Raw genomic sequence first — 17,008 nt, forward strand, 5'->3', positions numbered from 1 at the left:
CCCCTGGAGAAAAAGATGGCCTAGGGCCTTTCGGTCAGCCTGGGTGAAATTCCATGAAGACCTGGAAGACCTCCTCGCAGAAGTTTAGGAAGCAGCAGCCTCACTCAGCAAAGAAACCCCGCATTACTTTGCGCTCTCCTCCGCAGGAACGGCAGCCAGCAGGGCGGTGCATTCTCGCGAGAACAAGACCCTCGGGCCAGGCTGCGGCTCCGGGCCTCGCCACGGCTGCCGCTCCTCAACGCCCCTGCCCCGCGCCGGGCCCTGCTGCGCACGCGCGGGCTCGAGCCGGCGGTTGGCGGTGTGCGTGCGCTCCGGCGGCGGCGGCCTCGACACCCAGCCCCGCGGCGCGACTGCGGCGCCACACGAAGGCGCTGACGCGCTCGGGCCAGGCAGGGGCGCGCAGGCGCCGCGTCAGGGAGCGAGGCCGCGCAGGCGCGGACGGCTGTGGCTCGAAGGAGACCTTCAGCGTTGCCCTGGCGGAGCGGGACGGTCTCGGGTCGGAGGTGAGGGCTGCGGGCCCCCGGGCCGGGCCGGGCCGGCGGAGAGTGGCGGGCCGCGGGCGGCCAGTTCATGGGCGTGGAAGGAGCGGGAGAGGCGGGTGACGCCCGGGTGCGGAGCAGACCCCCTCCCGGTGTCAGGCCCGCGGGGAGGTCGGTTTCTAGGGGCGGTCGGCCCTGGCATCCGAGCTCCGGCCCCGGCGCCGCCTTCCCTCCGGAGTCGCCTGCCAGCCTCGGGCGAGTCGGAGCGAGGATGCTGTGACTGTAGCCTAGGACGCGGAAGCCGGGAACAAAGGGGCTCCGCCACAGCTGCCCGGTAACGCCTGTCCCGTCTGTGCCTGGTGTAGCTCGGCGCTCGGAGCCTCTGCCAGCTGGAAGTTCTGCCTAGAGGAGTAGAAAGAAACGTGCGGATGTAGCTTTGGCCTCGAGCGCCGCGAAGGCTCCTCGGTTTTTGCTGGATCATACCAGCAGTGCATTTCGCGTCGGAAGAATCCGGGCCTGAAAAAAGGAAGCTTCAACTAGACAGAATTGAGATCAGTCCGTAAAATAAACCAGCCACACGAGTTTTGCAAAATACATATAGTCCTGTTTTGAAAAATAGTAGTACAATACCAAAAGAATGCAGTTAATACCTAGATGTACACATGGGTACATCTGAACGTTTCAGGGGCAGTGTGAGAAAAGCAGACGAACGCGTAGACATTTGTTTGAATATGTAGTACTTGCATTGTGTACTTACTTCCAAGTTACAAATTTCTGGCAACATTTCAGCACCATCAACTGGGATCACAGAGTATAGTAGCATATTGTAATAGAGAATACCTGTGAAGTACAGAGTACAGAGTAAGAGGATTGAATTGTAAAACAGTTACTCTGGAAGTGAATGTGAAACCTGTGGTTTAGACAATATTTTATTATGGCTTAAGCCAGTATATTTGTACCACTCATTTACCTTTATTGTGCTCTTTCCTTTTAACTTTATGTGACAGTGTCTGTTGTATTTAATAGGTTTAGGTTAGAAATTAATTCCTAATTATCTCATGGGCATATGTTCAATTATAATGGTATGGTAGAAATTTAGCAGAAGCCCAGATTAAGAGCTGGATTAGATATACATAATTTATTGATTTCATTAAATAGTGTATGATGGTTTGTTCCTAATAATGAAAGGGCTAACTGGCTCTTTGGAGTTTTCTGGTACAGCATAGTAAATTCGTGCTAATGGGACTGCCTGAGAGGGCTTCCTCATTGGTAGAAATGTTTTTGAGTCTGCAACAGGGATGGCAACGTGCTGCAGGAAAAGATAAATGATCTTCCATTACACCAGGAAGAGAGAGGTGTTGTTGGTAGTTTTGATGAATTGGATGTGAGGGTCTTTGGTAGTTTTGATGTGAGGTGTTGTTGGTAGTTTTGATGAATTGGATATTAGCAGTAAAGAAGTTGGGAGCATACTGAATAGGAAGATGTAAAGTCAAGGTATCTTGGGTGTTTGAATACCTTAACTTTAGGGTTTCCTTTTTTTTTTTTTTTTTTTTTTTGTGAAGAGATTCCTGCATGTAGAACCTCCTATTTCTGGTTCATGTGAAAATTATAGCAGTTCTTTCTGGGCTTGAGAGAGCACATTGTCTGGATAAATACATTTCAGTGGATATGATAATTCTTATTTTAAGAATTCAGTTTTAGAGTAGCAAAATGTTAATCCTGAGGATTTTCTTTTCTTGTTTTTGGCATTCAGTATTAAACCCCCTGCCTTGTACATACTAAACATATGCTCTGCTACTCTACTACATCCTCATCACTAACCTGGAGGATTTTGATGGCATGTTCCTCAGCACATTTTATCTTAGTACTTTACACAGTTCTTTGGGTGTATCACAAGGGGCTTTTGTAAGGTAAGTTTTGCTGTTTTTTTTTTTTTTTTTTAGAAGTCTGATTTAACAAAGCATTTTCAGCTTGTGACAATTTTTCTTTGAAATCTAATCATAAAGATAATCTATATGAAATCTCATAGGCCAACCCTTTTTCCCCTCAGTGTTCTGGAAGACTCTTTAAGGAGCAGAATGCCTTCTTTTAATTATGATTCGTTTAGGTGTACAAGTTGGTGATTCAAAGGAAGAAAAAAACCCCTCATTGGATGAAAGAGTAGACAACTATGAGTGAATTTGCACTAAATGATTGTTTCTCTGTTTTCATTTTTCTGTATAAGATATGTGTAGCACACCAACTTACTGTGACCTAGGAAAGGCTGCCAAGGATGTCTTCAACAAAGGATATGGTAAGTATGCCATCTCCAGTTTGGGTGAAGGGTCAGTGTTGAATTTCTCCTGTTTATGAGGTAATTTGTTAGTAAAGTAAGGATAAGTCTGGATTAATCTACTGCACAGGCTTTAAGGGGGTAATGTTAAAAGGGTACTGAACTTCATACTAGAGGTAGAGTCCCTTGCATGCTTTAAAAGCAGCTATATACATGTGTATGCAAACACCTACACATATTTTATACATAATGCAGTCTGTAATATGAAGTAGTAGAGACCTGCAATATTTATACCTTCTTTGGCTAGTTGTGAGAATAATGGAAATAAATCTTCTCCCTGCAAATAATGTCATTGTTTTTATACAAGTGAAGACACAGCGTTGGGGGTTAGCTCAGTGGCACAAGCGCCTGCCTGGAAAGCACAAGGTTATGAGTTCAATCCTTGATACAAAAAAAAGACACAAATTTTGACTTTTTCAGAGTAGCATATTTTCTCTTGATTTGCAGTAGATATTTATTTTCAGGTTTTAAAATTCAAATTTTTAGCTTTTTTCCACTGTACATTGGTTTTTTTCTCATTAGTAATATTGTGTATTTTAACCATACTTATGTACATACATATATATGTGTGTGTGTTCTAGTAGCGTATTCTAATATACTTTAGTAATTTTGTTCTTAAAATAGTGCATATTCTTTTCATTCACTTGTTCATTTACTTATATTTTAAAAGTGTATATGTATTCTTTTTTTTTTTTGGTACTGAGAACCAAACTTAGGACCTTGTGCTTGCCAGGCAAGCACCACACTGCTGAGTGTGTGCCCTGGCCAATGTGTTCATTTTGAGAAACTTAAAAGTTTTACTTTGTTATAATTCAGTTTCTTATGGAACTCTTACCTCATAAGAATACCATTTAATTTACATGTGGAAGATACTGTATACCAGTGGTGGTAAACCTATGATACATATGCTATAGCAAGCTGTTTGTATCATTGAAAGCTCTAAAAAGTTCACTATCACTGCTGTATACTATTTGCATAATTTGACTTGCAAAAATGAGTGAATGCTGCATTTTTACATTACTTTGTTTTCGTGTGTGTATCCAGGGTTCGGCATGGTCAAAATAGACCTGAAAACCAAGTCTTGTAGTGGAGTGGTAAGTACCTAATTTTTTTTTTTAATTTATAAATTACTTTATTTGTTAATATTAAGAAGAAAAGGTAAAACAAATTTTCACAACAAAATAATGAAAAAGTAACAATTGTTGATAAATTACACATCATTATCTTTAGTCACTCAAGTACAAAATATGGGCATAAAAATTTCTTCAATCAATATTAGCACAACCTTTCCTATTCAGTGAACTAAGTGACACTAATGGTATAACTAACTTGCAATTTTTTCTTTTCCCTTCTATCCTTTCTCTTTTCCCTTATCTTAGTTTCTTCTGTACCTAATATTTTTTAATAGATGTAATATACTTACAACAAGTTGTTTAAAAACCCTTTTTCCTGTAGTTATATGAAACAGCATACCCTTGGCACTATGCTATGTTTTTTCCACAGCTTTTCTCCTGCCCTCAGATTTTCGTGAGCATACTCAGCCAGTTAAACTTGTAGATAACCAGTTTTAATGTGGGGGAGACCCTTTATGTTTGTCATAACAAGAGTACTTTGCATCTTGCTCTTAGAGAATATGTATTTTTGACTGAGACCCTAGTACTCTCATGAATATATATATGAATAATAAAAACTTTATTTTTATTGTAAGAAGTTCATGTAGGTTTTGTTCTTTGTACATAAGCAATTCTAATTTCTGTATCTTTATTATTCATTGAAGCAAAATACAGAAATAAAATGTATTTCTACATGTGTTCATGTAGAAGATTATTGTGGTTTTTAGCTGATGCTTAATTTCAGTCTTTTTTTATTAGAAATTAATGATGTGGTAAAGTATATGTTGACGTATTTTCAAAGCATTGTTATCCAGAGCTTTTTTCAGTAAATCTAAGCAAATAGAATTAACTTTTCTTGTACTTCATTCTCTGGTTTTTTCTCATTGGCTCCATCTCTTGTTGGTGTGTACCTATTCATACCCATGCAGACTTTATTTTTGAATAAACAGATGTGATATTTTGTATTGTGCTTTGTATAAGCTGGGTTTGTCACTGTGTTTCTTTCTCTGGGTTTCTGTAACGAATATATGTATATGCACCCACCTTACTAAAGAGGGCATATTGTATGTATGGTATGGTTAAATAGAAGAATGATATGTCTTTTCAGTAGGTTAGAGAATTTGTGCTGTTTACATTTGTGTTGTGAAAATCATCAACTACAATTTTGTCTCCTTTTCCTGCTCCCGCTATGGTTTTATCTGTTCAGATGGTAAGGAAAAATTTATGTGTTTGTTTTCATGGTTGCTTTGCATTTCTGATCTTGGTTTAGGATAAATTTCATCAATCATTCTTTGGTCTTTTTAGATTGTATCTTGGAATGTTTTTATCGTGTGCCATCTATTTAACAGTAACACTTAAAAAAATTTTTGTTGTTTACTAGCATTAATATAGAGCTATAGATTTTCATGCATGGTTACGCATGTAATTTTTACTTATTTGAACTAATTATGAAATTAGACAAAATTGAGGCAGTCGTGAGCTTGGAACTCATCTTGGACCGACTGTAGCCTTCACTTTGAGATTAGTTTTTCTAGCATTTTAGTTTCTTTACAAGCTTCAGACTAAGAAATGATAACAAGGAAGGCTTGTTGACTGTTCCATTATTTTAATTTTATGCATAAAGTTTTCCTAACAACAACAGTAAGATGTCAGGTGAGAGCCAGGTGTTGTGGTGCATGCCTACAATTCCAGTACTCTGCAGTATAAGAGGCTGAGACAGGAGGATTGCAGATTTGAGCCCAACCTGGGAACTTAGTGACTTAGTGAGACCCTGTCTCAAAATACAAGGGCTGGGGATGTAGTTTAGTTCAATCCCCAGTACCACCTCCCAGTCAGCCACTACAGTAACTACTGGAAAACAAAATATACAAACAAAAGCCACTGGGTAGTTGGAACTACTTAAAAAAACAAACAAACAAACAAAAAAAACCAGTTGTCACATTAAAGAATTAGTGAACCCTTATACATGACTCACATTTTATCATTTTTTACTGAGGTCTTGACCCAAATGTGCACCCTGACAGTACTTTGAAATCTTTCTGTGGTGTTGATAAACAGATCATAACTTTGCAGTTGCATCATCCGTCAGTGGAACTTCAGTTGGGGGCAGGACATTTGTTAAAAGAGTGCTTGCATTTCAGGCAGGGATGTGGAGCTGTGTAGGTTTGGAGACCTGGCCTTACACTGGCAGCATTTCATAAATGCTTCTTGCATACAGGGCCAATCAAAATGTTCTCTTCTTGACAGTTGGTAGATGTCAGTGACAGGTGTTGACTCTGCTCTTCCCTAGAAGTCTATTTCTAGTTGTTTACTGTCATGTGTATGAAGGCACATCATGAGGAGGAGACATATTTAGATGTTCATAGCATTTATTAAAAGTACTTTAGAATTGTGCTTATAGTCGGGGATTTAGCTCAGTGGGTTAAGCACCTGCCTGATAGGCACAAGGTTGTGAGTTCAATCCCTGATGAAAAAAAAATTGTGTTTATATGGGTCGATCAATTTTGCCTGCTTGTATCTTATAATCTGAGTACCTACTTTGAATATAATACCCAATATATTAACCACTTTTAATTTGTTGTCTGGTTTTGAAACTATGTATCATTGTTTTTATTGTTTTTTTTCTCTTAAAAAAAGATCCATATAACTTCTGAGCTAAAAAAAAAAAGGCGCTTTAGAAAGCAGGCAGGATGAAGGAGGAGAAACATAAATATAGCATTCTGTTTTATTGTGAAAAATGAATAATTTCAGATATGAAAATTGCTTGTGCTGAAAATTTTGTAAGTAGTTTTGCAGATTTGCAGTTTTTTTGGTCTTTTTCGTTTTCATCGGTACCAGGGATCGAACTCACGACTGCCTGCTTGCAAGGCAGGCGCTTATGCCGCTGAGCTAAATCCCCAGCGCCAAAGATAGAAGTCTTTCCACAGCAGTGTGAGTGTACTGAATGCCACTTAAGTGAACCCTCGAACATTGTTAAAATTGTACATTTTATGGTAATTGTATTTTTCCACAATAAAAACATATTTGTAAGGTAACGAAGTATAGACCCAATTCAAAGGGGGAGTTTTAAAGGACCTCTGGATTAGCTACTAGTTTGAAAGATATTACAGAGAATTGATTCTGTTTTTTCCTGGCCATGAAAGTAAAACATGTGGCAGTATTTTTGTCTTTGTAGTAAAGGCATTTACTTTAAGTTGAGGTATTTTCCTTTAAAGGAGAGAATTTAAGACGCTCTATTAGAGAGTATATAGAAAAATAAATACCAGTAAGAAAAGCAGTGTTATAAAAAGTAATGATTAAACTGTTTAGAGCTTGGAAACAAAGGAAAGCAGAAAATAAATTGTTGTAGAGTAGCACTGTGGTTAAAAAGTAAATTGTGTTGGTTTCTCATGCATTAAACACTTCTGAAATGAATACTTTCCGTTTGACAAACTAATTTTAATTATGTTTTTTCGCTTTCCAGGAATTTTCTACTTCAGGTCATGCTTACACTGATACAGGGAAAGCATCAGGCAGCCTAGAGACCAAATATAAGGTCTGTAACTATGGCCTTACTTTCACCCAAAAGTGGAACACAGACAATACCCTTGGGACAGAAATCTCTTTGGAGAATAAGGTAAGGGAAAGTATTAGAAGTTACTTGCAGGTTCAGTTTCTCTTGTGGATTGAAAAATGAACGAACCCCAAGTACCAACTGAATGAGATCTTATACTCGAACTAGAAGCAGTGGTTTTTTTCTTCTCTCTGTGGCAATTTAAGCTATGCCTGTATGTTTCTAGAAAATAAGGCTTTGTGAATATTCTAATTACCTCACCTCGCCCATTTTGTTTATTTTTCTCTATAGCTTCCCCTCTCCTGAGTAATTTAGTTTAATTTTGTAATTATCGCAAAATTAGCTCCATGGAAAAATGTTTCTTCAGTATTTTCAAGGAGAAAAATCTATTGGCAGAATTATTTGTCAAGGGAACTGTTTTTTGAGGAATGTGTAAGTGCACATTGCCGTTTATAGACAATAAAGAGGTATGACTGAAGGAATTACTTGTTGGCTTGTTTAAGTGTCAGGTTACCTTATTACAATAATTTCAAGAAAATGGGAAGATTATTTTGTTATATTGGAATATGTTATTTTTGTGCTATATGTTATTTGCTGTCAGAGGATTTAGCCTATACATTTTAAACTGTTTTTTGACGGGAGAATCATGTCTGGGTGAGGGGAAAGGAGAAAGGGAACGATGAGATATAATTTATTATATGACTTAGTATCTGGCTCTCTTTAGTAACTTCCTTTTTTCTCAAAGAGGAAGTTGGAGGAAACTTAAAATTGGCTTTTTGAGTCAAAGAATTGAAAATTACTAATTGTTAATTTAAAATCTTTGTTTTTCAGTTGGCGGAAGGTTTGAAACTGACTCTTGATACTATATTTGTACCGAATACAGGGTAACTATCCAAACGCCATTTTTTGCATTGTTGTTGGGCCTTAGAACTTTAGGAGAGGAGTTATAGTGGAAATCTAGAGGCAGGAAGAGTTCAGGAGGCTGCTGTTTGGGATGTCTGAGGCCTTGTGTGTGTGATAAGAATTCTTCCCTCCTTGAGGCAGGGTAGAATTTCCATTTGAAAACTGAATAAATGAACAAAAACTTAAGAGGCACATTGAAGAAAAGTTTAGGAGTTAGAAAGGTGTGAGACCACAGATGTATCTCAACTATTCTGCGAATTGAAAAGTATTGTATTCTGCTTGTTTGATTTCTTTGGAATTTACTGACTGTAACACACCATGGTAATTCTGCTCCTGACTTGATTTCTTAGCTTCTGTAAATCACCCATATCTTGGCTCAGATTCTCATGTGAAAAGTGAGCACTGTGCCATTTCCAGTGTGCCTATGATGGGGTCCTGCTAGTTTAAGGACAAGATGCTGGATAAATACAAAGTGGAATTTCTTCTCCACTGTAACAGCAAGTGTGTCCTTCCTGCCATATGCTTTAGTTATCATTAGCATAAGTACTTTTATAATGGGAGTAATAGAGGGCTATGAAGGACTGATACTGGGTATTTGAGAGTCTTCTTTTGAGAAATATACTTTGCTCTGTGATAGGTTAATTGGGTGTGGATGTTACTTTTTGTGGTATTTAAAGAGATTTGATTTGTCATATGTTGGTGTAGTTTTTTTTTTTTTTTTTTTTTTTTTTTTTTTAGTACTGGAAATTGAACTCACGACCTTGAGCTTGCCAGGCAGGTACTTTTGCTGCTGAGCTATATCCCCAGCTCATTACACATGTATTTTCAGATTACAATATTTCACACTGAAATATCTTTGTATTTCATATATTTTTAATTGACAAAATTGCACAAATTTATTGGGTATTAGTAGTTTTTAGAACATGTATAATGTTCAAGTCATGGTAAGCATATTTCCTCAAACATTTATCATTTTTTTTCTTTTTTTAATGGTGAAAACATTCAGAATGCTTTCTTCTTCTTCTTCTTTTTTTTGTCTTTTTTGAGATGGGGTCTCGCTATGCAGTTCAGGCTGGCCTTGAGCTCACTTTGTAGCCCAGGCTGGTCTCAAACTCCCAACGATCCTCCCGCCTCAGCCTCCTGAGTGCTGGGATGACAGGCGTGAGCCACCACGCCTGGCTCCAGAATGCTTTCTTCTATTGAATCATAATTTAGTTCTTATGATCAGTGTGTGTCTTTCTTGTATTTTGTTCTTACTTTTATGAAATTAAACATGAAGTATGCTATTATTTTTGAACTTGTGGTGGGAAATAGAAAATACTAGTGTATACCTTTCTAACCTAACAGAAATCATTTGGAACATTTTTACTACATGTATGCATTGGGAAATAGGATCTAAAGATTCCTGGACAGTAGTAGAAATTCATGTTTTATTGTATTGTTTTTGTTTTTACAGAAAGAAGAGTGGGAAATTGAAGGCCTCCTATAAACGGGATTGTTTCAGTCTTGGCAGTAATGTTGATATAGATTTTTCTGGACCAACCATCTATGGCTGGGCTGTGTTGGCCTTTGAAGGTTGGCTTGCTGGCTATCAGATGAGTTTTGATACAGCGAAATCCAAACTGTCTCAGAATAATTTTGCTCTGGGTTACAAGGCTGCAGACTTTCAGCTGCACACTCATGTGTGAGTGTCTACCATTGATTCTTCTTTAGTGCTAGTGCCATTCACCAAAGTATAGCTTCTTAGCACACCTGACACTGATCCATGTCAGTAAAACTCCCAAGAGGCCATCTGCTTGGTGCGCATTGCTGTGTTGTGGGTGGCTCCTGGCCTCTTGGCCTCTCCCTGAACTTGCAGGAGTTCTGAGCTCTGTAGGAGCCCTGAGTGCAGCATGGAGCACTGCCTTGGTAGACGGTCTGCCTTCTCTGGTACAGTACTCACTTGGGCAATATCTGGCTGCAGGTCTGGGTTACAAAGAATAGCTTCCAGTTGACCTCAGCATCCTGGAACATCTCCTGGAATCCTGTAAGATACTTACGTGTCTTTCATTGGAACCATGCTACCCTCTCTTACTGAAAACTTATAGGAGCCCTGAGAACAGTTCTGGCATTCGTTTATATAGGCTGCATCATGCTGACTGAATCTGAACTTCTCAATGATGTTTTATGCCATGGCCTCTTGGATGGTGCTGCTGCACCAGGAAAAAGAGCAGAGGGCGGGCCTTGTGCTTTTGAAGTTCTGCAGATTATCCTTCACTAGACACTAATTTATTTATGATTGAAATGAAGCCATCTAGTGGTATATTCTAGATAGAAGCATTGATGAAAATATTATTAGGGAACTCATGAAAACTCAAGGACTGACTTTTGTAATGCTTCAAAGCAGTTATTTAGGTGCTTCTCTGGAGCAGAACCCATAGATATTGTAGGCTTGTGTTTTAAAATAAAATCCAGAATTAGCTTTATTCCTGTACTTTTTTTTCAGAATCTTTGCACTCTGAAGTTTGCATTCCCTGAAAATCCCAGAGATGGTGTTAGATCTGTAGAGCATATTTACCAGAGTTATTTGCCTCTGTACAGAGCATAATTGAATTATGTTTAAGAAATTTGTGTTGTATGGCTGGATACAGTGGGCCGTATCTGTAATCCTGGCACTCTGGGAAGCTGAGGCAGGGAAATCGAAAGTTTGAACCCAGTCTGGGCAACTTAGTGACTTCGTTTGACTTTATCTCAAAATTAAAACAAACCACAGATCTGAGGATGTAATTCAGTGTCAGGGTCCTAGGTTTAATTCTTATTATTGCAAAAAAAAAAAAAAAGATAAAAATTTTCTTTATGTGAAAGAGCTCAGCAAATCAGTTTGATTTTACTGTGTTTTAATTAGGTGATTATATATCACAAAACTGGATTCAGTTACTTGTTCAGTAGTCTTTATGCTGGAAATTTGCTGAAATTTTTAGTTAGAAAATGCGACCTGTATTTAGATAGAATTTGTTTCCATATCATAGCAGTGGTATAGATGAGTATTTATGGCTTTTTCTTATGCTGTGAACACAGGAATGACGGCACTGAATTTGGAGGTTCTATCTACCAGAAGGTTAATGAGAAGATTGAAACATCAATAAACCTTGCTTGGACAGCTGGCAGCAACAACACCCGCTTTGGCATCGCTGCTAAATACAAGCTGGATTGTAGAACTTCTCTGTCTGTAAGATTATGCTGTGCATCAGACCTGCTCTTCTGTTTTTGCCTGGGTTGTCGATGGATGTTGTGATAGGGTGTAATTTGCATGTTCTTTATTCGTTTTAACAAGCAGCGCACTGTGTAAGGTAGAAATGATCATGTCTCAAGTCAGGACACTGGGGTCTTGTCCTGATCCTTCTGCTTACTTAGCTGTTGTCTGGCCTTCTGAAGTAATTTAATCTCTGTTTTCAAGTCTGTGACTTTATGGGATTAGATTACTATTAGCAGTTCTTACTAATAATAGCTGTAAGTGAGCTGTTGGATTTCAGGTGTTCTAAAGCTTCATATGTAGTGTCTCTAATGTTCACAACTACTTTGTGCGCTGAGCAGTGTGACTGTATTCCTGATACATAGAAGAGCACAAGATCACAGTATGTGGCAGTGTCAGAATTTGAAGCCACGTATGTTTTTCTGTCACCAGTGTTCATGCTGTCACTGCTGTCAGGCTGTGAGTTGCATCTCAAAGGACTAGAATGTGGAAGGGTTTGACTACACAGTGCATTGAAAGGTTTTGTTAAAGCCCTGCAAGCACACAGTCTCTAGACCCCATGATTCCTGCCTTCCAGTCGACTTTTTACCAGGTCATCCTTCTGTTAATTCCTTTTTCACTTTCAGCATCTCTAAATTGGGAAACCTAATTAGCTTTGGAAACCTAATGCCTGAAGTAGTGGTTGTGTTGGACTTCAGTATGATGGAATTGATTGCTTTCTGTTTCTGTCCCTCTTGATTTAGGCTAAGGTAAATAACGCCAGCCTGATTGGACTGGGTTACACTCAGACCCTTCGGCCAGGTAGGTGGAGACGAATACAGAGGGGTGGGTAGAGCAGCCTGGGGGGCAGCTGTGGTCACCAGAACTTGGTTCAGGCTGTTTTATTACATTTGGTTGTGCAGACAGAAAGTCAAATAAATGTAGGGGATATTTATGTATTTTTAACTATAGTTCGGCCACTTTGGCCTTTGCATTTGTTTACTCTTTTTCTTAATCCTGAAACTCCAAATGCGGTCGCCATGTTCATGCTCTACACCGTGGATCACATGGTCACAGCTGTGCCCACCGCGGACTTAGCACACTGCACGCTCGGCTGCAGCTGTCTGCTGACGCCATCCATCATTGCTGTCACACCAGCCACGAGTGATGGTGTTGTTTTCTTCTTTCTAGGAGTCAAACTGACCCTGTCAGCTTTGATCGATGGGAAGAACTTCAGCGCTGGAGGCCATAAGGTTGGGCTGGGATTTGAACTGGAAGCTTAACGTGATTTTGAGTAAAGCCTTGGATTTATCCTTGCAAGTGAAGAGAAACAAACCCGCTATGTTCTGGCCTTAAAATTCTGTGAAATTTTAAAAGTGTGAACTTTTTATTCTTCCAAAGAATTGTAATCCTCCTCACACTGAATTCAAGAGATTGCAAGTCCATCCTCCAGGTTGTTCAGAAGGCAGGCCTGGAAATTGTCGTGTTTGTGCCACATTCATTGAGTTCCGCAGTGTTAATTGAAGTGTGTTCCTTGGCGACCGTGTAGTGTCATGGTAAAGGAATGGCGCGACCCCCGGGTTTGTACATTGCGTCCTGCATGTCCCACACCACTTTTTCATGGTGTTTTAATATACTGGTCTCTGTGCTATAGTAGAATCTTTAGTTTTGCATCAGAGTAAAATAAAATAAACCATCACACTTGGAACATAATTGCTTCATTGTTTGCTGGTGGTGGCTTTTTCGTATGTACTGTGATTGGTTTTATAGGCGGCCAGGTCTGCCATGGTGTGTGAGAGCAGTCTGTGGTGTTGCCTGCACTCTGCGTTGGCTTCCTTGCTTGGTCTCTAATGACGGAGCAGTGAGTTCTGTCCTGCCGGGGAGCAGCATAGCTGCTGCATAACTTCCCATCCTGCAGTGATTAGGTGGTGGCCTGTTGGTAGTTTTATAAATCTGAGAAGTGAGGGTGATGGAGGCATGGTGGTACTCACCTGGAACCCCAGTGCTCGGGAGGCCTCAGTAGGAGGGACCCTGTGGGTTGGAGGTCAGCCTGGGTCATACTGAGCTCAAGACCAGCCTGCACTATGTAGCAAGACCCTGGCTAAAAAAAAAAAAAAAAAAAAAAAAAAAAAAGTGGAGTTGTGAGTGGGTAAAATAGCGGGGCAGAGGGACCAGAACAGTTAGGGGAAAGAGGAAAGGGAAGTGTGTGGGTAGGAAAGGGTCAGGGCAGGGGAAGGAGGCATCTATGGCTCCTCAAGGGCTTGGGAAACATTTCTGAGCAGTAGATCTAAAAACATGACGACCAGAGAAGAAAGTACTGGTTTAGGAAAGAAATCAGACTCCTTAATCCCTGACGGCTTTTCAGCTTCTGAAAATCTCTTGTAAAACACAAGATATATATTGGAGTTTTAGCAAATTCAGACAGTTTAGGAGCAAATTAAAGATGAAAGTCCCCAGTTCCTCTTTGCAGTCCCCATCCCTTAAGTGCCCCTCACAGGTTGGTCTGTGTCCTTGCAGATGTTTCCATGTTATTAGTGATTTCATAAATAAACTATATGTCCAGTGGTATAGTGCATCTTGTGGTTGTCACATACTTTTAACACTGGAGTTCTTTTTGTTCATATATTTGCATGCATTTTTTATTTAATGCCTTGGTATAAATGGGACGTAATTTATTTAACCATCCTGGGCTTGCATCCTGCCCTGCTCGGCAGCCCTAAAGCAGGTGCTGCGGTGTGCGCATGCGCAGTGCCCTTGCGCTCCGACTTGGCGCAGGCCCCCAGGTGCTTCTTAGGGTCCCGCCGCAGAGACAGTAGTGACCGATGGGGCAGTGGGAAGGGGACGAGATAATGGAACGCCGTTTTTTAAGAAAACGTGAAGGGATGCTCAATAGCAGAAGGAGAGGGAGCTGCGGTAGTGCTCGTGAATGTAGGAGGGGACTGCCCCCACGAGCCACTAGACTTTGGGCGCGTTTCTCGCAGGTGACTGGGGAGAGGAGGACCCCTGGGGGCGCCGGGCGGAGGGTCGGGGAAGACGGAGTCCTGTCCCGCAGCGGACGCCTCTGGGCAGCGAGTGACTGCCAGAGGTCATCGGTGCTGCGCGCTGGGGTGGCAGCCGAGCTCTGCTGGGCCTAACCCGCTTGGCCTGGTTGCGCAGATTGTAGAGTACACTTGGTGCCGGCACCGTCATTGTCGCCACCTCCTCCTCGCCAGGCGTGGCCTGGACACCACTGCGGACTCCCTCTGCGCGCCCGCCCGAGGGCTGCTGTTCCCCTGCATGGAGGTGGCGTTCACATCTAGCCTTGCCCTCGCTTCCGCTGGGTGTGGTGTTCGTGGGACACAGTGGGAGTACCGACCGCCTGCTCCGCCCGCTCCTGGCTCTTGGGAGCACGAGGCGCCCTCTGCCAATCCCGGGATCAGGATGGGCTGAGGAGCCCTGGTCCCCTTCCCTTAGAGCTGGTCTCCACCCAGGAGCAGCGAGAGCTCCCAGCCTTTACCTTCAACCGCCTGTCTCCCTGGCTTCTTAGCAGCTGCTGATCCATTTTCTGGACAGCCGGCTGCACTGCCCCGGTTCAGGGCACCCACCCCGCCCTCAGACTGCCCTCTCTCTGCCCCCACCTGACTGCAGTACTGGGCTCCCCTACCGTTTGCAGAATGAATGCAAGTGGGCCTGCTCCGCATAGTCCTAGTTCTCTGTGAGATCAGATGCACAGATAATTCCTAGCATTTCTTGCATGATAAAACTAACGTTTTGTAAGGTGACGCCTCCCATCAGTGGCACAGGACCTGGCAACCATTGGGGTCGTGGCCCCCTGCTTCCTGCTCTGAGGCCCTCAGGCCTCTGCTTTTGGCCTCCATTTCTAATTCAGCCTCTGCCTTGGGAAAGGAAAGGACATTCTGCAGTCTAGTGACTGGAACCCCTCTGCTGCTGAAGTGGCACTGCTCTTGCCACACTGCTGTCCCTGGCGTGGACCTCTGCAGTCCTCTTGATTCCTGGGTTTCCTGTGGAGAGACAGTCAGCCTCTCCCTGCCTTGCAGGACTGCTTTCTAAGTGTTAGTCACCTTCACCGTGTCCCTTCTCCACACCTTCCTCCCAGATGCCTAAAATTTAAAAATCTTTATTATAAAGTTCATTTTTTAAACCACTGGTTTCCCCCTAAGCTTGGAGCAGCTTTAGTTGTGGAGAAAGCCAAGTGGGACCGCAGAAGTGCAGGCGCTTATGCGGCTGAACTAAATCCCAAGTCCCTTATTTTACATTTTTAAAATAATAATAAAGGATGATGTGTTGTGAAGACGTTGAAGAGATGACAGTTTATTATGAACTGCTTGGCAGCTTTCTCCAAGGCTTCTGCTCTCAGTCTCCACTGAGCAGGCAGGTAGCCCACTCTGGTGTTTCTCAGCTCTGTTTTTTCATATTTGTTTGTTTGTTTTTAAGCTAATTTTCCTGGTACACGTTAGATACACCTCATGATCACAGTCATCACCAGAAATTTGCACCACAGATCTTGATTCACTGTTTGTCTGATTCTTCTCCCTTCCTTAAACACACAGTCTTGCTTCCATTCTTTTCCTTTGCTTTCTTGTACCTTCCTTTCCTCCTCCCTTCCCCTTCCCTTTCCCATTTGAACATTTTCTTCCTGCTGCCCAAATCTGTTTTACATTTTGGTCCTTATTTACACTTTTGCTTTCTCACACCAGGAAACAATAGGATATTTACACATATGTGTCCAGTGTACTTCACTGAAGAGGATGGTTTCAGGGTGCATCCATGTTCCTGGAAACGCCTCAGTGTTATCTTTTATGGCATCTGGTTTACGTTTTATTCCTTTTCTTCACCTGATTTCACGCTGTCCTAGGAGCATCCCTCCTGAAGGGAGGCATAAACAACAGGTGGTGAGCAGCCACTTCCTTCCCCGGGGAAGCAGGACACGTTTACGAAGCTTGTCTTGGGCCAAGCCCTGGAATGGTCCTTTTCCACACACACCCCTGGCCACTGAGTCCTCAGGATGCTGAGCCAGCCTCGCGGTCCCCATGTGAAAATGGAGCTGACAGCGGTTTTGTGGCCCAGGGTCACCTTCTACAACCTGAGGTCAGGTTGCAGACCTAGGAAGCTGCCCTCCAGCGGTAAGCCTGGACAGATGCAGCAGGACTCTGCAAAAATCCTCAGAAAGCTCCCTTTTCGGGCCTTGCTTTATAATTGAGTAAAATCCTGATTCCATCCATCTTTACACTCAACACTTTGTGAACTATGGGGTGGTTTTTAAAATGTTCTTCAGAATTCTGCAACTTAACAATTGTCACTTAGGGGGAGTGGGAAAGCCTTGTTTTAAAAGTTGCCCTGTGAAAGTGAACAAATGTGTGTATATGGCTGCTCAGAAATGCAAATCCTCAAGACGTGCACTAGAGGGCATCGCTGATT

General features: G+C 41.8%; 1 protein-coding gene across 2 annotated transcripts; it reads left to right on the forward strand.

The window, feature by feature from the left end:
- Window positions 1-331: 331 nt before the first annotated feature.
- Vdac3 (voltage dependent anion channel 3) lies at window positions 332-13,303 on the forward strand. 2 transcript variants are annotated; one of them, XM_003464561.5, is made up of 9 exons: window positions 332-503; window positions 2,704-2,772; window positions 3,856-3,905; window positions 7,387-7,539; window positions 8,308-8,360; window positions 9,836-10,063; window positions 11,437-11,587; window positions 12,355-12,412; window positions 12,782-13,303. In XM_003464561.5, the coding sequence occupies exons 2-9, from the start codon at window positions 2,706-2,708 to the stop codon at window positions 12,871-12,873; spliced, it is 852 nt and encodes a 283-aa protein (XP_003464609.1). In that variant the 5' UTR covers window positions 332-503; window positions 2,704-2,705; the 3' UTR covers window positions 12,874-13,303. The 2 variants fall into 2 exon arrangements, with proteins under 2 accessions (XP_003464609.1, XP_063095998.1); XM_063239928.1 differs by lacking the exons at window positions 332-503; window positions 2,704-2,772; window positions 3,856-3,905 and adding an exon at window positions 5,098-5,133.
- The last annotated feature ends 3,705 nt before the right edge of the window (window positions 13,304-17,008 follow it).

Source organism: Cavia porcellus, unplaced genomic scaffold, assembly GCF_034190915.1.
Source record: "Cavia porcellus strain 051 isolate PalLab524CR breed Dunkin Hartley unplaced genomic scaffold, mCavPor4.1 scaffold_29, whole genome shotgun sequence".
In the NCBI taxonomy this organism is placed as follows: Eukaryota; Metazoa; Chordata; class Mammalia; order Rodentia; family Caviidae; genus Cavia; species Cavia porcellus.

Excerpts from the sequence above, each read along its gene's own strand:
- Vdac3 (XM_003464561.5), top strand. The coding sequence starts at position 2,706 with ATGTGTAGCACACCAACTTACTGTGACCTAGGAAAGGCTGCCAAGGAT. Across the intron at positions 2,773-3,855 it reads TGTCTTCAACAAAGGATATG|GGTTCGGCATGGTCAAAATA; the intron begins GTAAGTATGCCA and ends GTGTGTATCCAG. Across the intron at positions 8,361-9,835 it reads ATATTTGTACCGAATACAGG|AAAGAAGAGTGGGAAATTGA; the intron begins GTAACTATCCAA and ends TTGTTTTTACAG.